At 44.4% G+C, this 21,341-nt stretch overlaps 2 protein-coding genes across 10 annotated transcripts in view; one reads left to right on the forward strand and one right to left on the reverse strand.

The window, feature by feature from the left end:
- Nucleotides 1-596: 596 nt before the first annotated feature.
- On the forward strand, nucleotides 597-6,986 carry FBXL22 (F-box and leucine rich repeat protein 22). 2 transcript variants are annotated; one of them, XM_025186441.3, is made up of 2 exons: nucleotides 597-2,025; nucleotides 4,875-6,986. In XM_025186441.3, exons 1-2 carry the CDS (start codon nucleotides 1,691-1,693, stop codon nucleotides 5,218-5,220), a joined length of 681 nt encoding a protein of 226 aa, XP_025042226.2. In that variant the 5' UTR covers nucleotides 597-1,690; the 3' UTR covers nucleotides 5,221-6,986. The 2 variants fall into 2 exon arrangements, 1 of the variants encoding a protein (XP_025042226.2); XR_016350642.1 differs by having other exon boundaries at nucleotides 1,789-1,924; nucleotides 4,875-5,013.
- Nucleotides 6,987-20,863: 13,877 nt separating this feature from the next.
- Nucleotides 20,864-21,341, reverse strand: part of HERC1 (HECT and RLD domain containing E3 ubiquitin protein ligase family member 1) — a 219,518-nt gene continuing 219,040 nt past the window's right edge. For all 8 annotated transcript variants that reach the window (XM_089781918.1, XM_089781916.1, XM_089781913.1 and 5 more), the window contains one exon: nucleotides 20,864-21,119. In XM_089781918.1, the coding sequence (XP_089638044.1) occupies nucleotides 20,934-21,119 (186 nt within the window). In that variant the 3' untranslated portion in view covers nucleotides 20,864-20,933. The remainder of the gene's footprint in view (nucleotides 21,120-21,341) is intronic.

Consider the following 21,341-nt stretch of genomic DNA (forward strand, 5'->3'; position numbering starts at 1 on the left):
AAGTAAATCTGGCCTGTAGGAAGCCCTGAACCTCCGTCCTCCCTGCCCCTTCCCCATGGGGCTGGGGTGCTGGAAGAGTGAGGCGTCTGGGGGCCACATCAGTGAGGTTTGGGCGATTTAGAGAGGAGTTTTTTGCTTCCCTTGTGTGGTCCCCACTGATTTTTCTGGGGGTCAGTGACCCCAACTCAAAAAGGGTTCCCCACCCCTGCCATAAAGAAATAAAACATTGAAACTTTGTGTTGGACATAATGTTTTCATTTAGCAAACTCATTTTAAATAAAGTAACAAAATTAAAATGCTTAATCTGTTTAATAATTTAAATTAAATAGTTCCCCCCTGCTGCAGCACTAGCAAACGAGCTCAGGCATAATTATATAGCTAATGGTGAGTTTCCATTAGCAACTGGTAGTCAGGGGAAAGGTTTGACTTGACCCAGGTGGTCTACAGGGTGTGTAGTGGGGAGAGCCCTGTCCCCAGTCCCCGCAAGAGCAGAACAGCCCAGGGCAGGAGGGTTAAATTTTAGCAAGCCACTTTGGAAAGGTTGCTGACCCCTGCATTTAGCTTCCCCCCCCCCCTTCAATCAATCTCTCCCTCCTGCTTGCCTCATTCAAGGGCCAAACATGGCTCTATCAACAGCTTAATCAACACCACTAAAAACTGCTTAAATCATACTAAGTAATTTATCCCATTGCTTCACAAGGTTCATTAATATTCACATTAATTGCTTCACACAGACATTAGTCCATTAATGAGATTGAAAATAGTCACAACCCTAGCATTTTAATTCAGGCAAAAATTGCTACAGTGTCTTTGTGAAGGGCTTAGTAAACTTTTTTCATTTTAATGGAGAATAACTTAAATGACTGGAGCTGTTCAGAATAATTTCCCTATTACAACACATTGCTATGATCACAAATTATTTATCTTAAAATGCAATGACACAGCAGCAAAGCAACTGACTCGCCCTCTGGAGATGGGTTTGCAGGGCAACCCCAAGAGAACTGAAGGCATGGACATAGGGAACAGCAGACATTTTCTATAGTTCTCAAGGTAAGTTTTAGATTGAGGCTGTAAATGGAAACCTGAAAACCTTTTGAGAAGTGTCAACATGCCAGTCTATTTACAGATTGTTTCCAATCACTTCAGATTGGTTTCTTTGAGTTTGTTTTACTATATGCCTATTGGACAACACAAGCCCATTATCAGTACTACCTCACCTGGCCCTGTTCCAATAGGCAGTGTTTTCTAAGGTAGCTAAACAATAATTTTGAGAGTCTCCGAGTTTTCACTGAAGACAGAGGCCTGCACAGCTTTTCCTTTGCAGCTGTGGCTACTAGGAGTTCATCTGAACTGCCTCTGGCCCTTTGCATAACCTCAGGATTTACTCTGAGGAAAGCAATTCCTTTTAAGGAAACATCTGATTTAACTCAATTGCTGCTTGTCTGTGTGGCCATTCCATTCCCCTAGACAAGAAATGGAGCAACAGTCTGATGCACAGGGGACTCTGAGCCGCTTCCTTTTTTTAACTTCTGTGCCAGTTGTTGGCCAAAAATAAACCCCATTCCACAACCATATATGTTCAACCACCCAGTGGTGATTATCAGGCCTGCCAGGTCCCTATGGGATTGTTGTTGGTCCATTTGCCAGGATACACTGTCCTATTTCCTAAACACACAGCTCTGCCCGAGCTATGCACATAACCCAGCTTAACTGGGAATGCCTTCTGCATCTATTCTCTTTCCTGGACAAAAGTAGTAGAAAGAGTTTAGCCCAGACCTGTCACAAATTGCTTGAAGTGTTTCAGGATCCGTTACTATGGTCTGTGCTGCATTTCCATTCTCCTGTGGAATTAAAGAAGAATAATTTTCTCTTGGGACCAGCTTTACGGTACCTGTCCATCTGCTGGCATTCAAGCAGAGTCAAGGTGTGTAATATTGAGGACTGGATGAAAAACACATTCCAGAAAGACATCTGTCGCACGCATGAAAATGTTGTTAATTATTTTTTAATACAAGTTTGCAACAGGTATGTTCTCGGAGTATGAAATTGTATATCAAATGTAAAGCTTAAATTGAAAGCATTGAAGATTTTAATTGTTTACAGATCCTTTCTAGAACAGAACCCTGACACTTTCAGCTTTGGAGCCCCATTATTTAGTTTTAGTTGCTGGGGTTCCCTCAGCTGTTACTTGCTTGACAAATGTATGTGATATTTCTAGAGTGCTAGTGACATTGCATGCTAAGAAAAAGAGTGGTTAAGGAGCTATTTCATAGCACCATTCTGTGAAGGACAAAAATAGCTTCAGAAATAGAGCAAGAGATTGAATCCCTAAGAAATGGAGATCCTTTTTATTGAGTAAAACAGACCTCTCTCTAAATACAATGGTAAGCTCAAATTCCACTTTCCCTCCCAAGTGACAGCAGATATGTGAAGGTAGGATGGATTTAAGATTTAAATCATTTTATTTGCTGATAACTGCCTCACTCCATTTCCTTGTAAATTATTAATGTCCATGATATCTATGCTGAGGTTCAGTGATTGATTATAAATACATTTCTAAGCTGTATGTAAACTATGATGGGGTTATATAGACAAGGAAACAGTACAATGAGGAAAAGCAGACCCTAGTGCTTTCAGCTTTGCTTGCTAAAGTAAATTACAAAGACAAAAGCTAGCCGCAAACAATAGAGAGGCACAGCCATTTCTTGTACAATCCAGAAACAAAAAATTGCTGCTGCTGATGGATAAGATCTGGAATTAAAAACTAAGATTTCTACCACCTGCCCCTCGTTACAGAACAGATCTCTCCAAGGGGTCCAGATCTTTGGTGGCAGATGTGAGAACAAAGAGCAAAGGTCTCAAGTTGCGGTGGGGAAGTTGAGGTTGGATATTAGGAAGAACTATTTCCCTAGGAGGCTGGTGAAGTACTGGAATGGGTTCCCTAAGGAGGTGATGGAATCGCCATGCCTAGAAATTTTAAGGGACAAAGCCTGGCTGGGATGCTTTAGTTGGGATTGCTCCTGCTCTTAGGAGGGGGTTGGACTCCATGGCCTACCGTGGTCTCTTCCAACTCTATAATCCTATGAACTGTGCTGCAGAACCTGCAGTTCTAGGTGTCCAATGTGACAAGGAAGACAATGTGAACGCCAGAAATACTTCAGTATTTGCAGCTTTTTGGTTTGCGCTGGCTCTGAAACTGTATGGTACAGAATCAGCTGTAGGCCATTGCTGAGGGGTAAGGATGGTCAGAGCTACGTGGACTCTCAGAATCAAATGGATCTAGGCACAGGCTCAGGTGCGTGCTTGCTTGCTTGCTTTTTCTCTCTCTGCAGAGGCACGCAGAGCTGGAAACAGCCTTTCTTCAAGCCCTGTGCATTTAAGGCTGCACGTGTATCACAAACCTGTACTGGAACCCGTCTTAAAGAAAAGTTTCCAGTTAATTTGGTTTTAATGAGCAAATGATTGTTGAGAATAGGTGTGGGCAATGGTGCGGGTGCCTATATTCCAATTCCATAGATGCTTACAGAATCCATTCTGGCTGCAGAATCGCAAGCCACATGCTAAACTTTCATTTCATATTGCACATAAAAAAAGTTTATACTAAGTCATGCTATCCTTACACAACAATTTTAAACCACTCATGGCTAAGAGTTAACCCTGAAACCTAACAATGGCAATATTTGCCAACATCAACATCAACTATTTGAATGCTAATTATTTTAGCCTCCCCCACTGCCAAAAACTGCACATTTGTTTCCCCTTCCTGCAGCTGGTAACTTCTACAATGCAGTTATGTCAGTACAAAAACGCACACAAATTGGACATGAAAAAGGGGGAATTGAGAAGTTCAGCCTTAAGCCTGCATTTCCTGGCACTTAGGTATTTTATGTCTGATGACAGGTAATTTAAATTCCAGCCAATGAAAGGTGTCAGCGTCATTAACTTCATATGGTGTGTTTATTTGGGCAGGAAAATAACTGCATGTGGAACCCGCACCTTCCTGCGGAGCATGTTTCCTGCTTCACTCTCTCTGTCAGAAGCGAAGTGCAGTTCCCAGGGACCATCTCTCTGCTCATGTGATCATGCTTCATTACTGCCTCGCCACAGTGGAGCTGACAGGTGGGGGAGGGGGTACCTGACATTAGCAAATGTGGCCAAGCTTGAGCACACAACCCGTCCCTCCACAGTGATAATTTCTGCAAAGAGGCTGCATCTCCCACCAACTTCTGCTCCTGCGTCTGCCATTCCTGCCAGGCCATCTAGCACAAGTCACGCTGGAGCTAGAAGACGGGAACCGGGAAAAATGACACGTCCCCTTTTGGTTAGCAATGACACAGCTGTTCTTGTGAGATTGTGTGAGCATCTCTGGACAAGGTGTGACATCTGTTAGATCTGGATTTCTGTCTGTTCTGCACTAACTGAAAAACTTTTCTGTGGCCTTTCCTCCCCTTGGGGAAGTGTTAACATTTGCAAGGGGTTCAACATTGTGCTATGGGGGGGGGGGATTTCCTGGTTTGTACATATTAAGTAAAATCAAGCACGTTTGATCAAATCCAATGGAGTAGTCAAGTTGGCCCTAACTTAATATCAGCCCATATTATCCCTGCTCCTGAATTCCGGGGGGGGGGGTTGACCATTTCTCTCAATGGTATATAGTCTAGCTATGCCTACCCTCCAGCATGCAGGATGGGCCAGGCAGGCTCCTTCACTCTTGATCTCTCAGCCAACAGAAGTCTGTTCAGCGCAGGTATCCATTAAAATCTCTGCCTGGGACCTGGGTTGTTTTTCAGAACTTGATTTTGGGACGCTAATGATTTTGCTTTTGCTGATTCTACACATTACTCTCCTGTCTCACATACAAGGACTCTTTTCAGGTGCCCAAACTTGCTGTTTCTGAGCCTCTCTGGGTGTGGCCATGTCACAGATGATTACCTGCTGTTACTTCTCAAGAGCTGCCCAAACCTCAAGACACTCAAACTGGAAAACTGTGTGCGAATCACTGACCGGACTCTGGAAGCTGTGACCCTCTATGGGGGCTCTTTACAAACACTCCATGTGGATTTCTGCCGGAACATAACTCGGGCTGGCCTGGAGACAGTCCAGGAAAAGTGTCCTTCGGTAATGCTGAAAGCAGAGAGAAGTGCAGACATGATCCCAGATAACCAGCCAGGGGGAAAACTGATGCTTGAAAAAGCAGCAAGAAAACTGGCCCTGCACTGACTTGCAGAAATGCAATAGTTATGAATAGATTGAGATGCTGAAAGTCCACTCACTTTGCAACTAAGTTGATCTCTGCATTTTTTGTAATAAAATCAATATTTTACACATTACACAAATAACCCCCAAGTGAGGCGCTTACCTTCATGGTGCCAGTCTGGCACCCATGGCCCTTCATTGTGGAAAATCTGTGCTGGCGCAAAGGTGATGTTAAATCCTGACTCGCTGCTAAGGATCCTGCTGGGGATCTTCCTCATTGTGGGAAGTCAGTGGTGTATAGTCTGGCTATGCCAAACTGAGGGGAGAGATTTGATATGGGTTTAATCACTGGGACTACGCTGCAGCTAACATTTACAGTGCAGAGACCCCTCCCCCCATTTTTTCTCCCATAATTAATGGGGGAGGGCAGGAGAGTACGTTAGTAACTCCCCTTCCCTTTTCACCCAGGGCCCTTCAGCAGATCCTTACAATCGCAGGGGGTCTTTAACCTTTCCCTCCAGCAGTGCCTTTGACCAATCACCCTCCTCAGAGGAGCAGTATGGTGGACTGTCATAAAGAGGGGCTGGCTCCCTGCCGTCACACTCATATGAGTCCTCAACTAACCCCAGCTCCATTACTGAGCACTTGTCCTTAAGGCCTTTCCCCAAGATATTTATTTACTACGGTATGTTGTCTTTTACGGAGTACTGCACACACAGGGTACGTCTAGACCTACCCTTAGTGCCTGGCATGTTGTGTGTGAACAGAACCCACCTGAGCGAAGTGTGAAGGAGGCAAAAATCTACAACTGCACCTGTAGAAAAAAAATCCCTTCCCGGCCTTCCCTCACCAGGGTGGCTAGCAGACTGCCCACAACCGAGATAGCCAATAACCCGGGGATTGACCACCGGCTTAGGAAGGGTGGGTGGCCTCCTTTCCAGAGATTTTAAGTTTTCTTCCCTTGCCACATGCCCTCAAGAATTGCTCTTCTCTCCCAGACAGCCCAACAATCCCCCCCTTGCAGTGTGCATGTATCTTTGTGTATGTAATCCTGAGAATTACTCCCTTGCCTGCCTCTCATTCTCCACTGTATAACTGGCAAATGAGCCATCACAGAGGCTAGCGTTTTACATGAACTCAAGCTACTATTGCTATTTTTAAAAAGTGAACATTTGCCAACATGTTGCGAATACATCCTGGCTTCCTCCTAAATTCAGAACTGCATGTAACTGTGGTACCTCCACTATTATACTATATTAACCCTTGACTTTTCATCATTGGCATTTGAAAAACACATTCAACTCAGCACCTGTTACCAAGAGGAGGAGTTTTCTTACCACACCGTTACGAGAGATGTAGCCGTGTTAGTCTAGTCTAGCTGAAACAAAACTGATTCTTTGTCCATGCAGATGCCAATCTTGAGGCATGTGCCCCAGGAGTGCAATGCACGTGGACAATCCTCAAAAGAAAACCTTGCTCGTTTTGTGCTGCTGCTGTTCCTTGTTTTAGGTCATTGCTTTGGGCATGGGAGAGTAGAACACACACATTCCTTTGGCCCAGATAGCCTTGAGATCAAGATTTATTTCAATTGAAGTGTTTCCTTCTTTGCTTAGTGTTTGAATAGAATGACACCATGTATCCTTGAAGCTGATTCTTATCACAAGGCAGTTACTTGTTTGCCAAATCTATTTTCTGATGTAAAGTAGGTTTCAAACAATCCCAGCAGAACCAGATGTTAACATATTGTACCAACTGGTCATCTTTTGCACTGCAATAAATGTGCAACCAGCTGTGGAGTAACCGAAATTATTCTTATTGGGTACTACAGAAAGTGGAAGGAAGATTTCTGCAGCTTTGAATATTAATTTAATTGCAGCTTGATCAAGAAAATAGCATAAATGCAGTTTGAGGGAGAGGCAACAAAGAAAGTACCACACAACTCTAGAGAGTGCTGGTAACCGGTCAGGAAGATGATCTCTCAGGGGTTTGCTCTGTGAGAGAATATCATAACAGACCAAGAAAAGAACGCCAAATACTGCTGCACATTGGCAACTTAAGGTCAGCATGTGACTCCATAATGTCCTCAAAAATTCAAACTCCTTTAATATCCTGTAAAGCTAAGCCAACACAATTGGGACGATCCCAGACAATACAAGGGCAGGCAGTGACCCCAACCTCTCCCTCTCCCAGCGACTGTGGGTCTGTACAAAATAGAGGCCATGTGGAAGTTGGAAAGGCCAGACAGTTCTCGGCTTGCGCAGCAACATATAAAGCTTTAACTGTACTATCAACCAAAACAAAGTGTGAATTCAATGGTGGCTCACCGACAGTTTAGTGAACACCATGTGTGTCACATGGACACGTCATGTAGGGTTCCTAAAAAGCCAGATACGCTAAAAATGTTCTTTACTCCAAATTTGACAATTAAAAAACAGCTTCAAACTGCCCATGTGCTCAATGTGCCAATATTAACCATTTTTTGGTTATACATTTTGCCTGTGGCCCAAACAACAAAGTGTGTTCTGAACAAATGCCTTCTTGACAACTGTACAACAAGTCTCAGAACATGATCTTGTTTACGCCAGTTACCTGTTCCTCTAAGTAAGTACCATCATATTTTTCCCCTTTGTATATACAAACTTCTTCATGATTTTGGGCCATAAGATGGCTACAGAAAACATTTTAATAGTCACAACACCAGCACCAAAAAACCTAGTAACCCTCTCTGCATTAATTACCTTTTACATGAACTGCTTTGGGCAGATGTAAAACCATTGTGTTTTTTTTCAGAACATTCTTAATAGTTAAGCAAAAAAGGTCTCTCTTTGGTCAAGTATTTCAGTGCTAACTTTCCATATACATATGGCAAGGATGTTTGGGCACTACGGGGATTTTTAGCTTAGGTACAAGGAGTGTTGTTGCAGAGTGAATGGAGAAGCCAAAACAACCCTGAGTGAGAGAGAGGAAAAGAGAAAAGCAATCATCTTAACAATGAAAGTTACCAGAAGCTCGCTCCACCCCGCCCACACATTGGTCATTTTCGTGGCAGGAAAAATATTTTCATGTATATAGATTTATTCTAGATCATAACCAAACAAAGGGAGCAAAATAAACAGTTATAATATTAAATCTAACTACAAATGGTAGGGCTAGCAAACCACAACTGATAAGCAGGGTCAGGAGCTTGGGGTTGGGAGGAAGGGAGAAGAGAGATGTCACCACTCTGTGAAGTTTGGACTGATTGGGATTCCTAGATGGTAGCTGGGGGATCCAGAGTGTTGGAGACGAGCAGAACCGAGCCGCCTGCACAATCAGTCCAGAGCAGATGAAGTCCCAATAGATCTGATGCAGACTCTAGATCCGGGCATCAGAACACTTTTCTTGAGCAAGGGTAGGAGTTTTTGTAAGGACACAACAGTGGTTCAAGGGGGGCACTGGATTTGTTTACAAGTAAACAGGTGGTTCAAGGGGATAGTCTAAAATTGGTTTGGATAGACAGGACAATAGAAACGGATCATTCCCAGCCATGGGCGGAGTTCCTCGAGAGAGCTTGTGCAATTAGGCAGTTTCAGCATTTTGGATATCGATATCTGTTACTACGATTGGTCTGATAGTTACTGATTTGGGCGTGAGCAGGCCTGGGTTCATTAGCATCCAGAGCACAGATTTCCCACCAGGCAATGCTTTTCTGCTTTATCCCATAGTTCTATGTGGTTCTTGCTTTGGAGGTGCTGCTCTTCATGCTAATGTAGATGGGTCTGTCCTATCTTCGATGCAGATGAGGCTCGGGGTGTCCCCTTAGTCCTCTCTCTGTTGTCCAGAGGGGCCTCTGCCTTTGCATTGCTTTGTCTTTGGTTCGAGCAGAGGCCTGGGAGCAGCATTATTCTTTCCAAAAGGAAAAGGTCAGTTTCTGCAGAGGACAGTCCAGCTGTTTCAGCCAGGCTGGAGAGTTACCTGATTACTCAGAGATAATCCCCCCCCCAGCAATTCTTCCTAGATGTGGTTGACAACTGAAGAATGACGGAGAAAATATCAGGAACGCCAAGTGAGGGGCAGAACATCTCCTCCCTCGGCCCACCAATAAAACGAATAAAGAGCACCGGGAAAATGAAAAATCCCAAATTTCAAGGAGCAACAACCTTGTAAATCAAGGTGCTCCTGAAGAGGCACCTGAGGCGTAAGGAAAAGCTTAGGCCTTAAGTTGCAGGACAAATAATGAGCAGATAAAAATGAAACCCTCCCAACATTCCTAGCTTTCATGGGACTATCCCACATTGACACACACTGCAGTCCTGGAGGAAGGAGGCTCTGTGCTTTACACTCTATGACCAGACAGTGCACAGGAGGGCAGAGTAACTAGGTTTGGAACCCTCTTCCCCCTGCCAGGCCACATTTGAATGAGCTGGTATTGCAATGTGAGCTGACAGAGGTGTTAAACTGAAATGGTTTCTTTCAGTCTCTCTCAGGTATCTGCGAGGAAGAGAAAACAGCTGGTGAGTTTGAAGAAATGCACAAGCAATGTCAGCATACAAAGCAGGGGATGGAAAAAAATGTCAAACTCAAAACTCAGTCTAGTAAAGAGTATCTGAGATAAAACGTTAAGGTGGAGGAGTAAAAGGAAAAGGCCAATTCAACAGCCATCTCAGAAATAACACGTGCACTTTAATCACCATACTTGGCCCATAGTTGCCTCCCCCAAGTATCACGCTGCCTATGAACCAGTGAAAATGTCCTGTAAAATGTATCATCTTGTTTCTGCTTTACAGTAGAACAGCAGAGTTACAACACCATGTAGCCAGACAGACTAACCCCCCATATCATCCATCTTATTTGCCTCTCTGAAGCATACAGGGCAGAGAAGGAGCAATAAAATCAGCATAGTCTATGCTGGCTCATCTGATCCTGAGAAGCTGAAAAAACAGATATGTGGAGAGAGAGCGATTAAGGCAATCAGCATAGCCATTAAGCTTTGATCTGCTTTGATGCGAGATCAGGATATGCGAGAGTGCCCGGCTGGCACCCATGTTGATACGAACACACAGTCCCTGGGAGAGGAATTTCCCACTGAGAAAAGAATCCCCAGTAATTCCAATTTAGTTCTCTCTCTTACAAGTGTAAATTAAGTTCACAACTCCCTTGTAAGAACTGGTCTCACAAAAGACAGACCAGCCCCATTTGGCATGACAGACAAGAAAGAGAAATACGTGACCCCATGAGTATAAAAGATGGGTCCAGCACACACTCACTTTGAGTGTCATTCTACCCTCTACCTGCTGGTCGGGTTAGGTGTTTGACCTCCCGAGGTTCTATGGGGACGCCCACCTCCTATTTTCGTCTTTCCTAGGAATTGAGGGACCGGCCCTGGCCTGACATGCTAGAGTCGAGAGGCACAGAAGAGGGTAAAAATTGTACCTGGATGTGGTCCTCTATCTTAAGTGTACACATAGAAAGAGTAAGCTGTTACTTGGTACCATTATTTCTATTTTTCTATCTTTACCTTTTGTAACCATTTTTAAGATCTATATTTTGCTAGTAGTTAAGAAATAGAACAATAGCCATTACAACCATATGATTTATAAGCTTCCTCAAATAAACCTGTAACTGTTTAACTTTTAACCTGACTCCTTCAGTTGCTGTAACAGAACCAGGCACAATTTAAAAGAACTTCAGCTGGTCTTAAGGGACAGATATAGGGAGCCCTGACCGTCGGCTGACACACCACCCATGCGGAGATTGTCCATAATTCTAAAATGCTCTTAACACTGAACAAATTGTTATGGTTGTTCTTTCAAAAGTTTACAATTGAACATTGACTTAATACACTCGGAAACTTCACTACAGAGAAGAAAAATGCTTTCCCCCTTTTTAGAAGTAAGCTAACCACTGTACTGTGCTACTTGTTTTGTCTCTATTGCTGCCTATTCACTTATAGTTCCAAATGAGGAGTGTGGCTAAGTGGGCTGTGTGTTTCTCTAGCAGTCTACTGTAGTTCTAGTTCGATTGCTAGATAGCTGCAGCAGCACAGGAGCCAGCAAACAGAGCTGTAAACAGGGTAGTTTGAGTGGCAGTTTGTAAGGGGAGTTTGGATTGTGGGACTTGTTTGGGGTTTGTTTTTGTTGTGTGTATGGGGGGAGTGTTTTGGTTTGTTTTTGTGTTTGCTGGACTAACAGGATTTAGGTGAGAAGGCTGATAAAACACAAAGGCATTAGTGGCCATGGCCCAAGTAGTAGAGAACACAAGGAGGAGGATTGGATGTGGCAGCTGTGGGATGTACATGATTCTGGAGGGGGGACCTGAAAGGAATTTTGTTTGCATGAAGTGACGCCTGATCAAGCTGATGGAAGAAAAGATCTAAGGACTGGAGATGCAGGTGGAAACTCTGGTCGAATTTAGAAGGGGGTTCGAGCAGATGATGGAGCAAAGGCATGAGGTGGCTGAAGGGGAAAGCTTAGACACGCAGACTGAAGCAGGATCAAAGGCCTTGGAGGGGGGACTGCTGGGCGAAGAAAATGGACAGTGGAAGCATGTGACTAAGAGAACCAGGCAGAGGAAAAGATGAGTTAGTAGAGAAATAGAGCTCAAGGACAGGTATGCGGAGTTTGAGAATGAAGAAGGGGTACAGCAGGTGGACAATGAAGGTGGAAGGGTAAGGAAGAAGAGAAGAGTGGCTAGTCCCATAGATAAAGGGGAAGAGTTGATGGAGACAACACCAATAATGAGCACCAGGAGGATACAGGATGGGTTGAAGAGGATTACAAGGGAAAACAAGAATGGCAAGGACTTGCAGCCAGAGGAAGTAAGAGATAGACCAGAGAATCGCAGTGTCACCAGGAAAAGGCAGGTCTAGGTGACTGGGGACTCCTTGAGAAGAATGGACAGGCCTGTACCAGAGCCGATCCAAAGAACAGAAGGGTGTGCTGTCTGCCAGGTGCTAAGATACCGAATGTGGAACTGAGGTTGAAGAGGATCCTAAAGGGAGCAGGAAAGAATCCATTGATCATCCTGCATGTAGGAACAAATGATACAGCTAGATTCTCGCTGGAATGAATCAAGGGAGACTATGCTAGGCTGGGGAAGACGTTTAAGGAAATCGAGGCTCAGGTGATCTTTAGTGGGATTCTGCCTGTTCCTAGCGAAGGGCAACTAAGATGTGACAAGATTATGATGCTCAATAGATGGCTCAGGCAGTGGTGCTATAAGGAGGGCTTTGGGATATATGGCCACTGGGAGGCATTCTAGGATGGAGGCTGGCACAACTGATTAAGAGACCTTTAAACTAGGAATTTGGGGGAGACGGTTGGGAGATGTCCAGGTAATCTCTACGTTGGATTTTAGCATTGAGAAGGAGGAAAATGAAGTAAGAAAGGATATAGCCGGGAGTAGGAGAATGGACATAAGGAGGAAGGGCAGAGTGGATACCAGTCTAATAGGTCATATTGGAGGTACAATGTCCGTGTCAAATTGTGTAAAGAATGTGAGTGAGGCCAAACAGCAAAAAATAAGATGTTTGTACATCAATGCGAGGAGCCTAGGTAACAAAATGGAGGAATCAATCATAGAATCATAGAATATTAGGACTGGAAGGGACCTCGAGAGGTCATCGAGTCCAGTCCCCTGCCCTCATGGCAGGACCAAATACTGTCTAGACCATCCCTGATAGACATTTATCTAACCTGCTCTTAAATATCTCCAGAGATGGGGATTGCACAACTTCCCTGGGCAATTTATTCCAGTGTTTGACTACCCTGACAGTTAGGAACTTTTTCCTAATGTCCAACCTGAGCCTCCCTTGCTGAAGTTTAAGCCCACTGCTTCTTGTTCTATCCCCAGAGGCCAAGATGCACAAGTTTTCTCCCTCCTCCTTATGACACCCTTTTAGATACCTGAAAACTGCTCTCATGTCCCCCCTCAGTCTTCTCTTTTCTAAACTAAACAAACCCAATTCTTTCAGCCTTCCTTCATAGGTCATGTTCTTTAGACCTTTAATCATTCTCGGTGCTCTTCTCTAGGCCCTCTCCAGTTTCTCCACTTCTTTCTTGAAATGCGGTGCCCAGAACTGGACACAATACTCCAGTTGAGGCCTAACCGGCACAGAGTAGAGCGGAAGAATGACTTCTCGTTTCTCAGAGAAACAAAAACATCGAGCTGGTCCAAATAAACGGTACCTACTAGTGTTTGACTACCCAGACAGATCACTCCATCCTGCCCCTCTACATATCTGTCTGTGTGTATAACAGCCCCTCGCCAGATGATCCTGACCGTTGAGAGAATGCGGCTCTATCGCACTTCGGCAGTGATGAGTAACCTAACATGAGATCCTGAGTAGCACGGCGGAAGTAAGTACCTAGAGGAGGGTTTACTAGCCCTGCAAGAGAAGATCGAAGAGTTAGTAGCCAATGCCCAAAGATATGTCGGAGCTAGCCGTCTGAAGTACACACAGATAGGGAAACACCGTGGACCATGCCAAACACCTACCTCTGCAGCACTCAACCAGGCAGTAGAAGTCAAACCTATAATCATAGGCAGCGTCAGTAAGGCGATGAAATATCTTAAAGATAGATTAAAATAGTGTTTGTCAAATTATGTGAGAAGTTTCGATTATAACATTTATAATAGTGCTGGTGCTGTACTGGCACTTCCAGAGTAAATTAAACCCCCCTTAAATTGTATTTAACCTGGTAGGTTAAAGAGAACCCCAAAGTCAAGAGAAAGGAACCATAGGAGTAAACTGAAGCAATCCATGGTATCTTGCTGAGAACTGACAACTCAAACCTGAAAGTATTAAGCCAGCTCAACAGTTACTGTGACCCTAGTTCCCCTGGCAATCACATTCCAAAAAGGCCTCACTTTGATAAAGCTAGTACCAAACAACCAAACAACCGCACGAGATTGTTTTATGGTTTGCTTTATTCCTAGAAAATAACCTTAGTTCCAAAGGAGCCAGCTGGCTTTTAGCTCAGAGAATAGAGACTCGTATGTCCATCAGCGAATGACCGCTCTAGAAAGACCTTTACCAAGTTTTGCTAAAGTGAAGTGCCAAGAACTTACTGTTAGCCAATGCTTCTCACTGCAAAAAGATCCCTCCATCTCGAAATGATCCTACCCCGATTGCTGATAAGCCTCTCTCTTCTGGTCCTGCTTTCCTACCTGCTCGACACCAGAACCACCAAAATATTACAGGGTGATGTGCTAGTAACCTCTCCCCTGCATGATGCTGAACCACGACTGTTTCAAGAAAAAAAAAAAAGAAGAAAAGTCCGCTCCTCTGACACTGCCAAAGCCCAAAGATGTCTGACTACAAAAGGACATTAAGAACTGACCTTAGTGAAAGAAGCGAAGTATTGTATATTGCCAAAGAGAAACTTGTGAGAGTAGTTTAAGTTTCTCGCTTTGATCTAGACTCGGTGCTTATGGACAGGTACCATCAGCATGTACCTGCCCTCCCTAATTTAGTTACTAATTATGATATGTTGTGTTATGTTACTAAAATTATAGAACAGCCCCATCATAGAATTATATTAAAGATATTAATGATTATATTGCTTTTGCTTATTAAAAGTTTCATATTTGATTGTTGTTGTAAAAGATGTAGTAATAGAAATAGCTTTTATGTTTGTACTAATTATGTAATGTTTAATGAAAATAAAAGTTTAGAAAAGTAGTTGTGCTGTAAGCACAAAAGGGGGGATTGTGGAGGCAAGAAAAGGGAATAAAGGAATTTGTGTGCAGCCATCTTGGTCTTGTTAACAAGAGAGCAAGAGTCAGGCTAAGTCTGTGGCCTGGCAACGCGAGATCTGTAATTAGACGCTGCCTTCGCCTCTCGCCTCCATACGGAGATAAGGATAGAACGCTGACGAGTACAGAGACACCTCGAATCAGGCCACAGCTACATTGCAGAGTTAAGATGACTTAAGTTTTGTTGACACTTGTAAGTCGCTTTAACATCAATGGAGCAGATCCACACAATGCTCCTTGTGTTAGCTGAGTGTGTCCATGGTTCTTGCTCTTGCATCCACAGAGATCACTGCCTTGTGACAGCTATTCCACAATGCAACATACCACCCTGTCACTGGGAGCTCTTGCATTGGCTGAAGTGCATCCTGTCCTGTGATGCTGTTTTCTGTCCCATCATTCCATGGGCTTCCTATTTCCTTTTATGCTTTTATCAACAGACTTGTAAATGGCATGTCTGCCATCTCTGGGAGACAGCATGGATCCAGAGCTGCTGACCATGCTAGTGATGAGCATTATGAACCCATCTGATCCTGCAGTATTTCATGAGCTATGGAATTGAATAAATTAGCAGTGCCTGCTCTGGAAACAAATAATTCACTAATCATCGGTACTGGGCTTGGGAAACCAGCTTTGCGTGATGGTATTGCAGTGTGATGTATATATGGGTTGAGCAGCTGTGGCTGCAGAACTTTCATATGCACAACTGAGTGAAACTCGCCCCAGCACCATGGTCAAGGACACCAGAGCTGTGGAAAAATGGGATTCCCTAACTGCAGTAGGGCAATAGCTGGAGCAATATCCCCACCTTGACCAACATGATGAAGTATGTCAGCTGAAAGGGTTACTTCTCTAGGGTCTTGCAGGCACTGGTGGATCACCTGGGATATTTCATAGACATCCATGTGGGGATGTCATGGAAAGTGCAGGAACCATGCATCTCTTGGAACAATAGATTGTATAGAAAGCTGCATGCTCCAAGTTTTTTTTTCCAGACCAGAAGATTCCAATGAGAGATTTGCAAATGCCCATAGTGATTCTTGGAGACCCCACACATCTCTTGTTCTCATAACTCATGAAGCCTTACACTGGGAATCTAGACAGCAGCAAGAAGTTCTTCAACCTGTTCAGCTAGCACCAAATGACGACTGAATGGGAGTTTGGCCGATAAAGGTTGCTGGCACTGTCTTTTTGGCTGGTTAAACCTCAGTGAAAATGATATTGCAATGGCCATCACAGCATGCTCTAGTCTCTAATATTTGCAAATGAAAGGGCGGGGGAAGGTTCTTCAAGGGTGGACTGCTGAGGCTGATCTCCTGGCTGCTGATTTTGAGCAGCCAGATACCAGGGCAAGTAGAGGTGCACAGCGGGATGCTATTTGAATCAGGGAGGCTTTGAAGGAGTATTTTGACAGTAATTCTCATTAATGAATCTGTATGTAATTCATTCAGCCAGGCAGTTTACTTGCTGCCATGAATTATCCCTGTAGTGCTTGCATTTTGAGTGGTAATTGCAAGGGGCAAATACCCATAGTCACTGTTGGGTGCCATTTCAGATTTCGGTTGCAGAGACCAACCTGTGCATGCTGTGACCTGCGGTGGGGTGGGGGGTGGTTTGGACTGAATACAGAGGCTTCAGCAGTGTTACTGAGAATGCTCAATACAAGCCAACTGGGCAGGGGGAATGCAATTTCTATATAAAAGAAAGAAAATTAAATAAATATTGGACCCACTCAGCTCTAACACTAACATTTTGACATCTTGTGGCAAGTCACTTAAGACAGCGTTTCCCAAACTATGGGCCACGGCCTGGTACTGGGCCGTGGAAAAAAAATACTGGGCCTCAGTGTGGCTGCTGGGAGGGCAGTGGGGCAGTGCGGGCTGGGAGTGTGAGTGTGAGAGAAACGGAAGCAGGGTTGGGGGCAGCAGGGCTGTCCAGCGGAGATCAGGGCAGGCAGGTGGTGGAAGCGGGGCTGGCTGGGGGGGGGCTGGCCAGAGGAGATTGGGAGGAGAAGCGGGTGGTGGGGGGGGAGTGAATTGCCCAGTGGGAAGTGGGACTGACCCGGGTACATGAGTGAGTCCGGCCCTGGGGATTCCATTTCCTCCCTCGAGTAGTTGCGAACTGCCTGGCCGGTAGACACACTCATGCAGCATGAGCACATCTACCAGCCAGCCAGTTCGCAGCTACGACTGATACACCTAATAATAATAAAACTTACCTAATTAGAAAATACCAGACATTTTATATGTCCGGTATTTTCTCAATTTGTTTCCCAGACAGAACCCTCAAATATCGGACTGTCCGGTACAAAACTCGACACCTGGCAACCCTACCCCCCCTTGTATCCTTCCTCCTAACCAGATACCCTACCCCCAATCGGCTCCTGCTCCTGGAGTGCCCGTGCGTCACTGGGTCCCCCAAGCCCTGGCCCAGGCTGGGCAGAGGATGCAGCTGGGTGAAACACTGAAAATTTATTCATTTTAAATTTTTTAAATACACGTTTATATTTTTGGGCTGCAAAAAACAGGACTGAAAAAAAAAAACGGGTTCCAAATAAAGTAAAAAGTTTGAGAAACCCTGGTCTAGCCAGCTTTCTATCCATCTTACAGTCCATGTATCCAATCCATATTCCCTTAACTTGCTGGCAAGAATATGTGGGTGACCGTATCAAAAGCTTTGCTAAAGCTGTCACAGGGCTTTGGGAGGACCAGAAACAACTTATTTAAATATTCAAATATGCAAATGAATGTCACCGGTCCTCCAAAAGCTTGTGAATGGATTTACTGGTCTCCAGTGTCAAAAAGTTTGGAAACCCCTGACTTAAGGGACACTGGTTAGCCTTAAAATTGTAATAGATATTCTGACTTTGTTACTAAGGGTACGTCTAGACTACATGCCTCTGTCGCCAGAGGCATGTAGATTAGGCTACCAGACATAGGAAAATGAAGCGGCGATTTAAATAATCGCCGCTTCATTTAAATTTACATGGCTGCCGCGCTGAGCCGACAAACAGCTGATCAGCTGTTTGTCGGCTCAGCGCGGTAGTCTGGACGCGCGGGTGTCGACATCAAAGGCATTTATCGACCACCCAGGTATGCCTCATTTAAATCGCCGCTTCATTTTCCTATGCCTGGTTGCCTAATCTACATGCCTCGTGCGACAGAGGCATGTAGTCTAGACGTACCCTAACTCTGTGGACAGAGAGAGAGACACACACACCCTGTCAGGACTCCTGGGCACTCTCTCAGCTCTGGAAGGGGAGTGCGGTCTAGTGGTTTACAGCAGGGGGCAGATATATTCGGCTTTAAGAATATCAGAATGGCCATACTGGGTCAGGCCAAAGGTCCTTCTAACCCAGCAGTTCCCAAACCTTTTCCAGATGGGGACCCATTTTGGCAATTCAGAAAGACTTGGTGACCCAGGCAATTCAAAAATGGGGGGAGGAGGGCAGCGCCACCTGGGGAGACACCTGGCAACCCTTTTGAAATGTAATGGCGACCCATATTTGGGTCCTGACCCATAGGTTGGGAAACCCTGCCTAGCCCTTTATCCTGTCTTCCAACAGTGGCCAATGCCAGGTGCTTCAAAAGGAGTAAGAGACAATCATCATGATCCACCCTGTCGCCCATTCCCAGCTTCTGGCGAAAAGAGGCTCCATCCCTGCCCTTCCTGGCTAGCAGCCACTGATAGATCTAGTCTCCTTTGTTCTTTTTGGAACCCTGTTATGGTTTGGCCCTTTCCACCATCTCCTGGCAAAGAGTTTCACAAGCTGACTGAAAAATAATTGATTTTGTTTGTTTTAAATCTGCTTCCTATAAATTTAATTGGGTCAGCTTCTTGTGTTATGTTAGTGAAGGAATAAACAACAGTTCCTTATTCTATTTTTCCATGCCGCGTCATGATTTTCTAGACTTCTAACACATCTCCCCACCCTTTAGTCACTTCTGTTCCAAGCTGGAAAGTTCCAGTCTCGTTAATCTCTCTGGAAGCTGTTTCTTACCCCAATCGTTTCATTTCACAGCAAAGTTTCCCAGTGTGGGGAAAAAACAAAGTAGCTTTTCCAAGGAATCTTCAGCAAATTATTGCAGATAACCTAGAGGAATTCTTCCCAGAGATCATTATGGAGGATTCCAGAGACATCCCTGCGTATATTAACAAACTTTTCTGCCATGGCCCTGCAGCATTGGTAGACAGGCTCTGTTCATTTATGTCTCTTATCCCTCCTCTACCTTGTAACAAAGTGCACAAGAACTCAATCTCCTCTCCTCCTCTTGCAGTATCAAAGCAAAATGAGCTCTCCACTCCAGCATCCTATGGGCCAGAATTGGAGTGCCGGGACTGGTTGGACCCCTGGAGAATGGAAACGAAGTCCTGACTTGCTGTGCCAATAGACAACTCTGCCACGTGCTCCACATTGTCATCTGCCATCATCTTGGCCACTACTTCCTCATCAGGGTTCAGTCCACCGACCACTGGCTCCGTCTCCCCAGAGTATCTGTGGGGCTATTGGTGGAGAAGGTGGGGTTGCTGCTGAGAATAGCATGCAGCTTCATATAAAAGTGGCATGTCTTCGTACAAGAGCCTCCCTTTCATTCTGATATGCCTGCTTCAACTTTTAGTTTCAACATGACACTGCATAATGTCCCATTCTTGCATTTCACCAACAATCAGCCTAAAGGTATCAAAATCCCTACTGCTGGTACAAAAGTTCTCCCCCCCATATACTCAGCAGCTCCAACAGCTCTGGTGTGTTCCAGTACGCAGGAGAACATCTGCTGTGCAATGCCAACATGATCCACTGGCAAGATGTATGAACTATGCATGCCAAGCAAACAGCAAAAGGAATATAAACAATTTGGAGGCTTTAAAATGGGTGAGGGAACATATCTGTGTATCTTCATGGCATCCCAGACTCCAATTAAGGCAACATAACCAAGAGAGGTGACTACACTGATGATGCATCATTTTATGTTGCAAAGAGCTCTCTGCTCCTTGTGGAGGTAGTTTTATTACGTTGGTACAGCTGGAGCTTACATCCGCAGGAGGAGCATTTCAGTGTGTTTGCCGCCTCTGTTTTATCGACAAAAGTGACTTTTGTTCAGTAGCAAAAGTAGATGGTGGGGCTTGTTGGTGCACCCTGCACTGGGCCTGGCATCCTTGGCAGGGGGAAGGCCCACGCTGGGCATCTAGACTGGGCAGGGCTGGGGTCCTTCATGGCTGTTGTGGCAGCAGCTGGAAGCCCCAGGATCTTTTAAATCATAGCGCACTTATCCCTTTTGCACTCCACCATCAGTGCTCCACTGGTATGTTTACATTGCTGCCCCTCTTGCCCCCATATGAATGGCTATTCGTGTGCAAATAAGATATCTGAGACTAAACCAGCTGTTTGAAACAATCACCCCCAAGTTAAAGATTTGCTGAGAAGTTAAAAAATCCAAATTTAGAAATGTGGGTAAACCTTGTAAAAACTGTTAAAACACACAAAAACCCCCACTGATTGTTCTATTTGCTTTATTTTCTCTGCATAAGGAACCCTGAACAGGCAATTCAAATTAAAACAAAATAAATATATGAATATTCATGTAAAACTGTTCTTGCTAATGAACAATTATACACAATGTACAACTCTTCATGTTCACTGGTGGGGAGGGGGCTTACAAATGTACCATTCTCAACAAAAAATGCACCAAAATGGCTCCATGCAAAATTATCAAAAGTGACCAAAATATGGGGGGGGGGGGGGGGGGGGGGGAGGGGGGGGAGGAAAAAAAAAAAAAACTTACTGACTGCACTTTTTTGGGTTTTTTTGTTTTTTTTAAACAATCACCAAAAAATAAAGACATCTAATTTGTTGTTACATTTAGAGTAACTAAAACGTGGCCACTGCTTATTAATGTCTGTTTATGCTCCTAAAACATCTATGGTTACCATAAAATTGTGTCAACATTGAATTGGACTCAGGGCACTATCTGTAATAAAAGGAAGATGATTTTGTTCACAGAAAGTTAATAATCTGTATCTGAGCCTTCTGCATTGTCCACATTGCGTGAGAGCATGTAATTGTCCATATCTATAGACCTGCAATTATTGATTGCATAGCGCAAACGCTCTGCCATGATTAGCTGACTGGAGTATGGTGGGAGCCTCAGCTGAAAGAAACACGTCTGTGAGGTAGGCAAGCTGTCATAAGGCTGTGGAAATAGACAAAAAGTAGGACATAGTTAAAAGTGCAAAGGAAATTGAAAGGTGTAGCACATTCATCGTTTCTTCCTGCCCAAGAAACAACTTTAAAAAAATGGTACACCACACACACCCTGAATAAGTTATCAAATCAATGAGCAGTAAACAATTCCTAGACAAAAAGACATGTTTTATAAACATGTTTCCCACTACTACCCTCTTATGAGTGTCTT

Source organism: Pelodiscus sinensis, chromosome 14 (genome assembly GCF_052426305.1).
Source record: "Pelodiscus sinensis isolate ZL-2025 chromosome 14, ASM5242630v1, whole genome shotgun sequence".
NCBI classification, from domain to species: Eukaryota; Metazoa; Chordata; order Testudines; family Trionychidae; genus Pelodiscus; species Pelodiscus sinensis.

Bases quoted from the DNA above. Each gene is read 5' to 3' on its own strand.
- FBXL22 (XM_025186441.3), top strand. From the start codon at position 1,691: ATGCACATAACCCAGCTTAACTGGGAATGCCTTCTGCATCTATTCTCT. The intron at 2,026-4,874 runs GTATGTTCTCGG...GACTCTTTTCAG, and splicing joins TTAATACAAGTTTGCAACAG to GTGCCCAAACTTGCTGTTTC.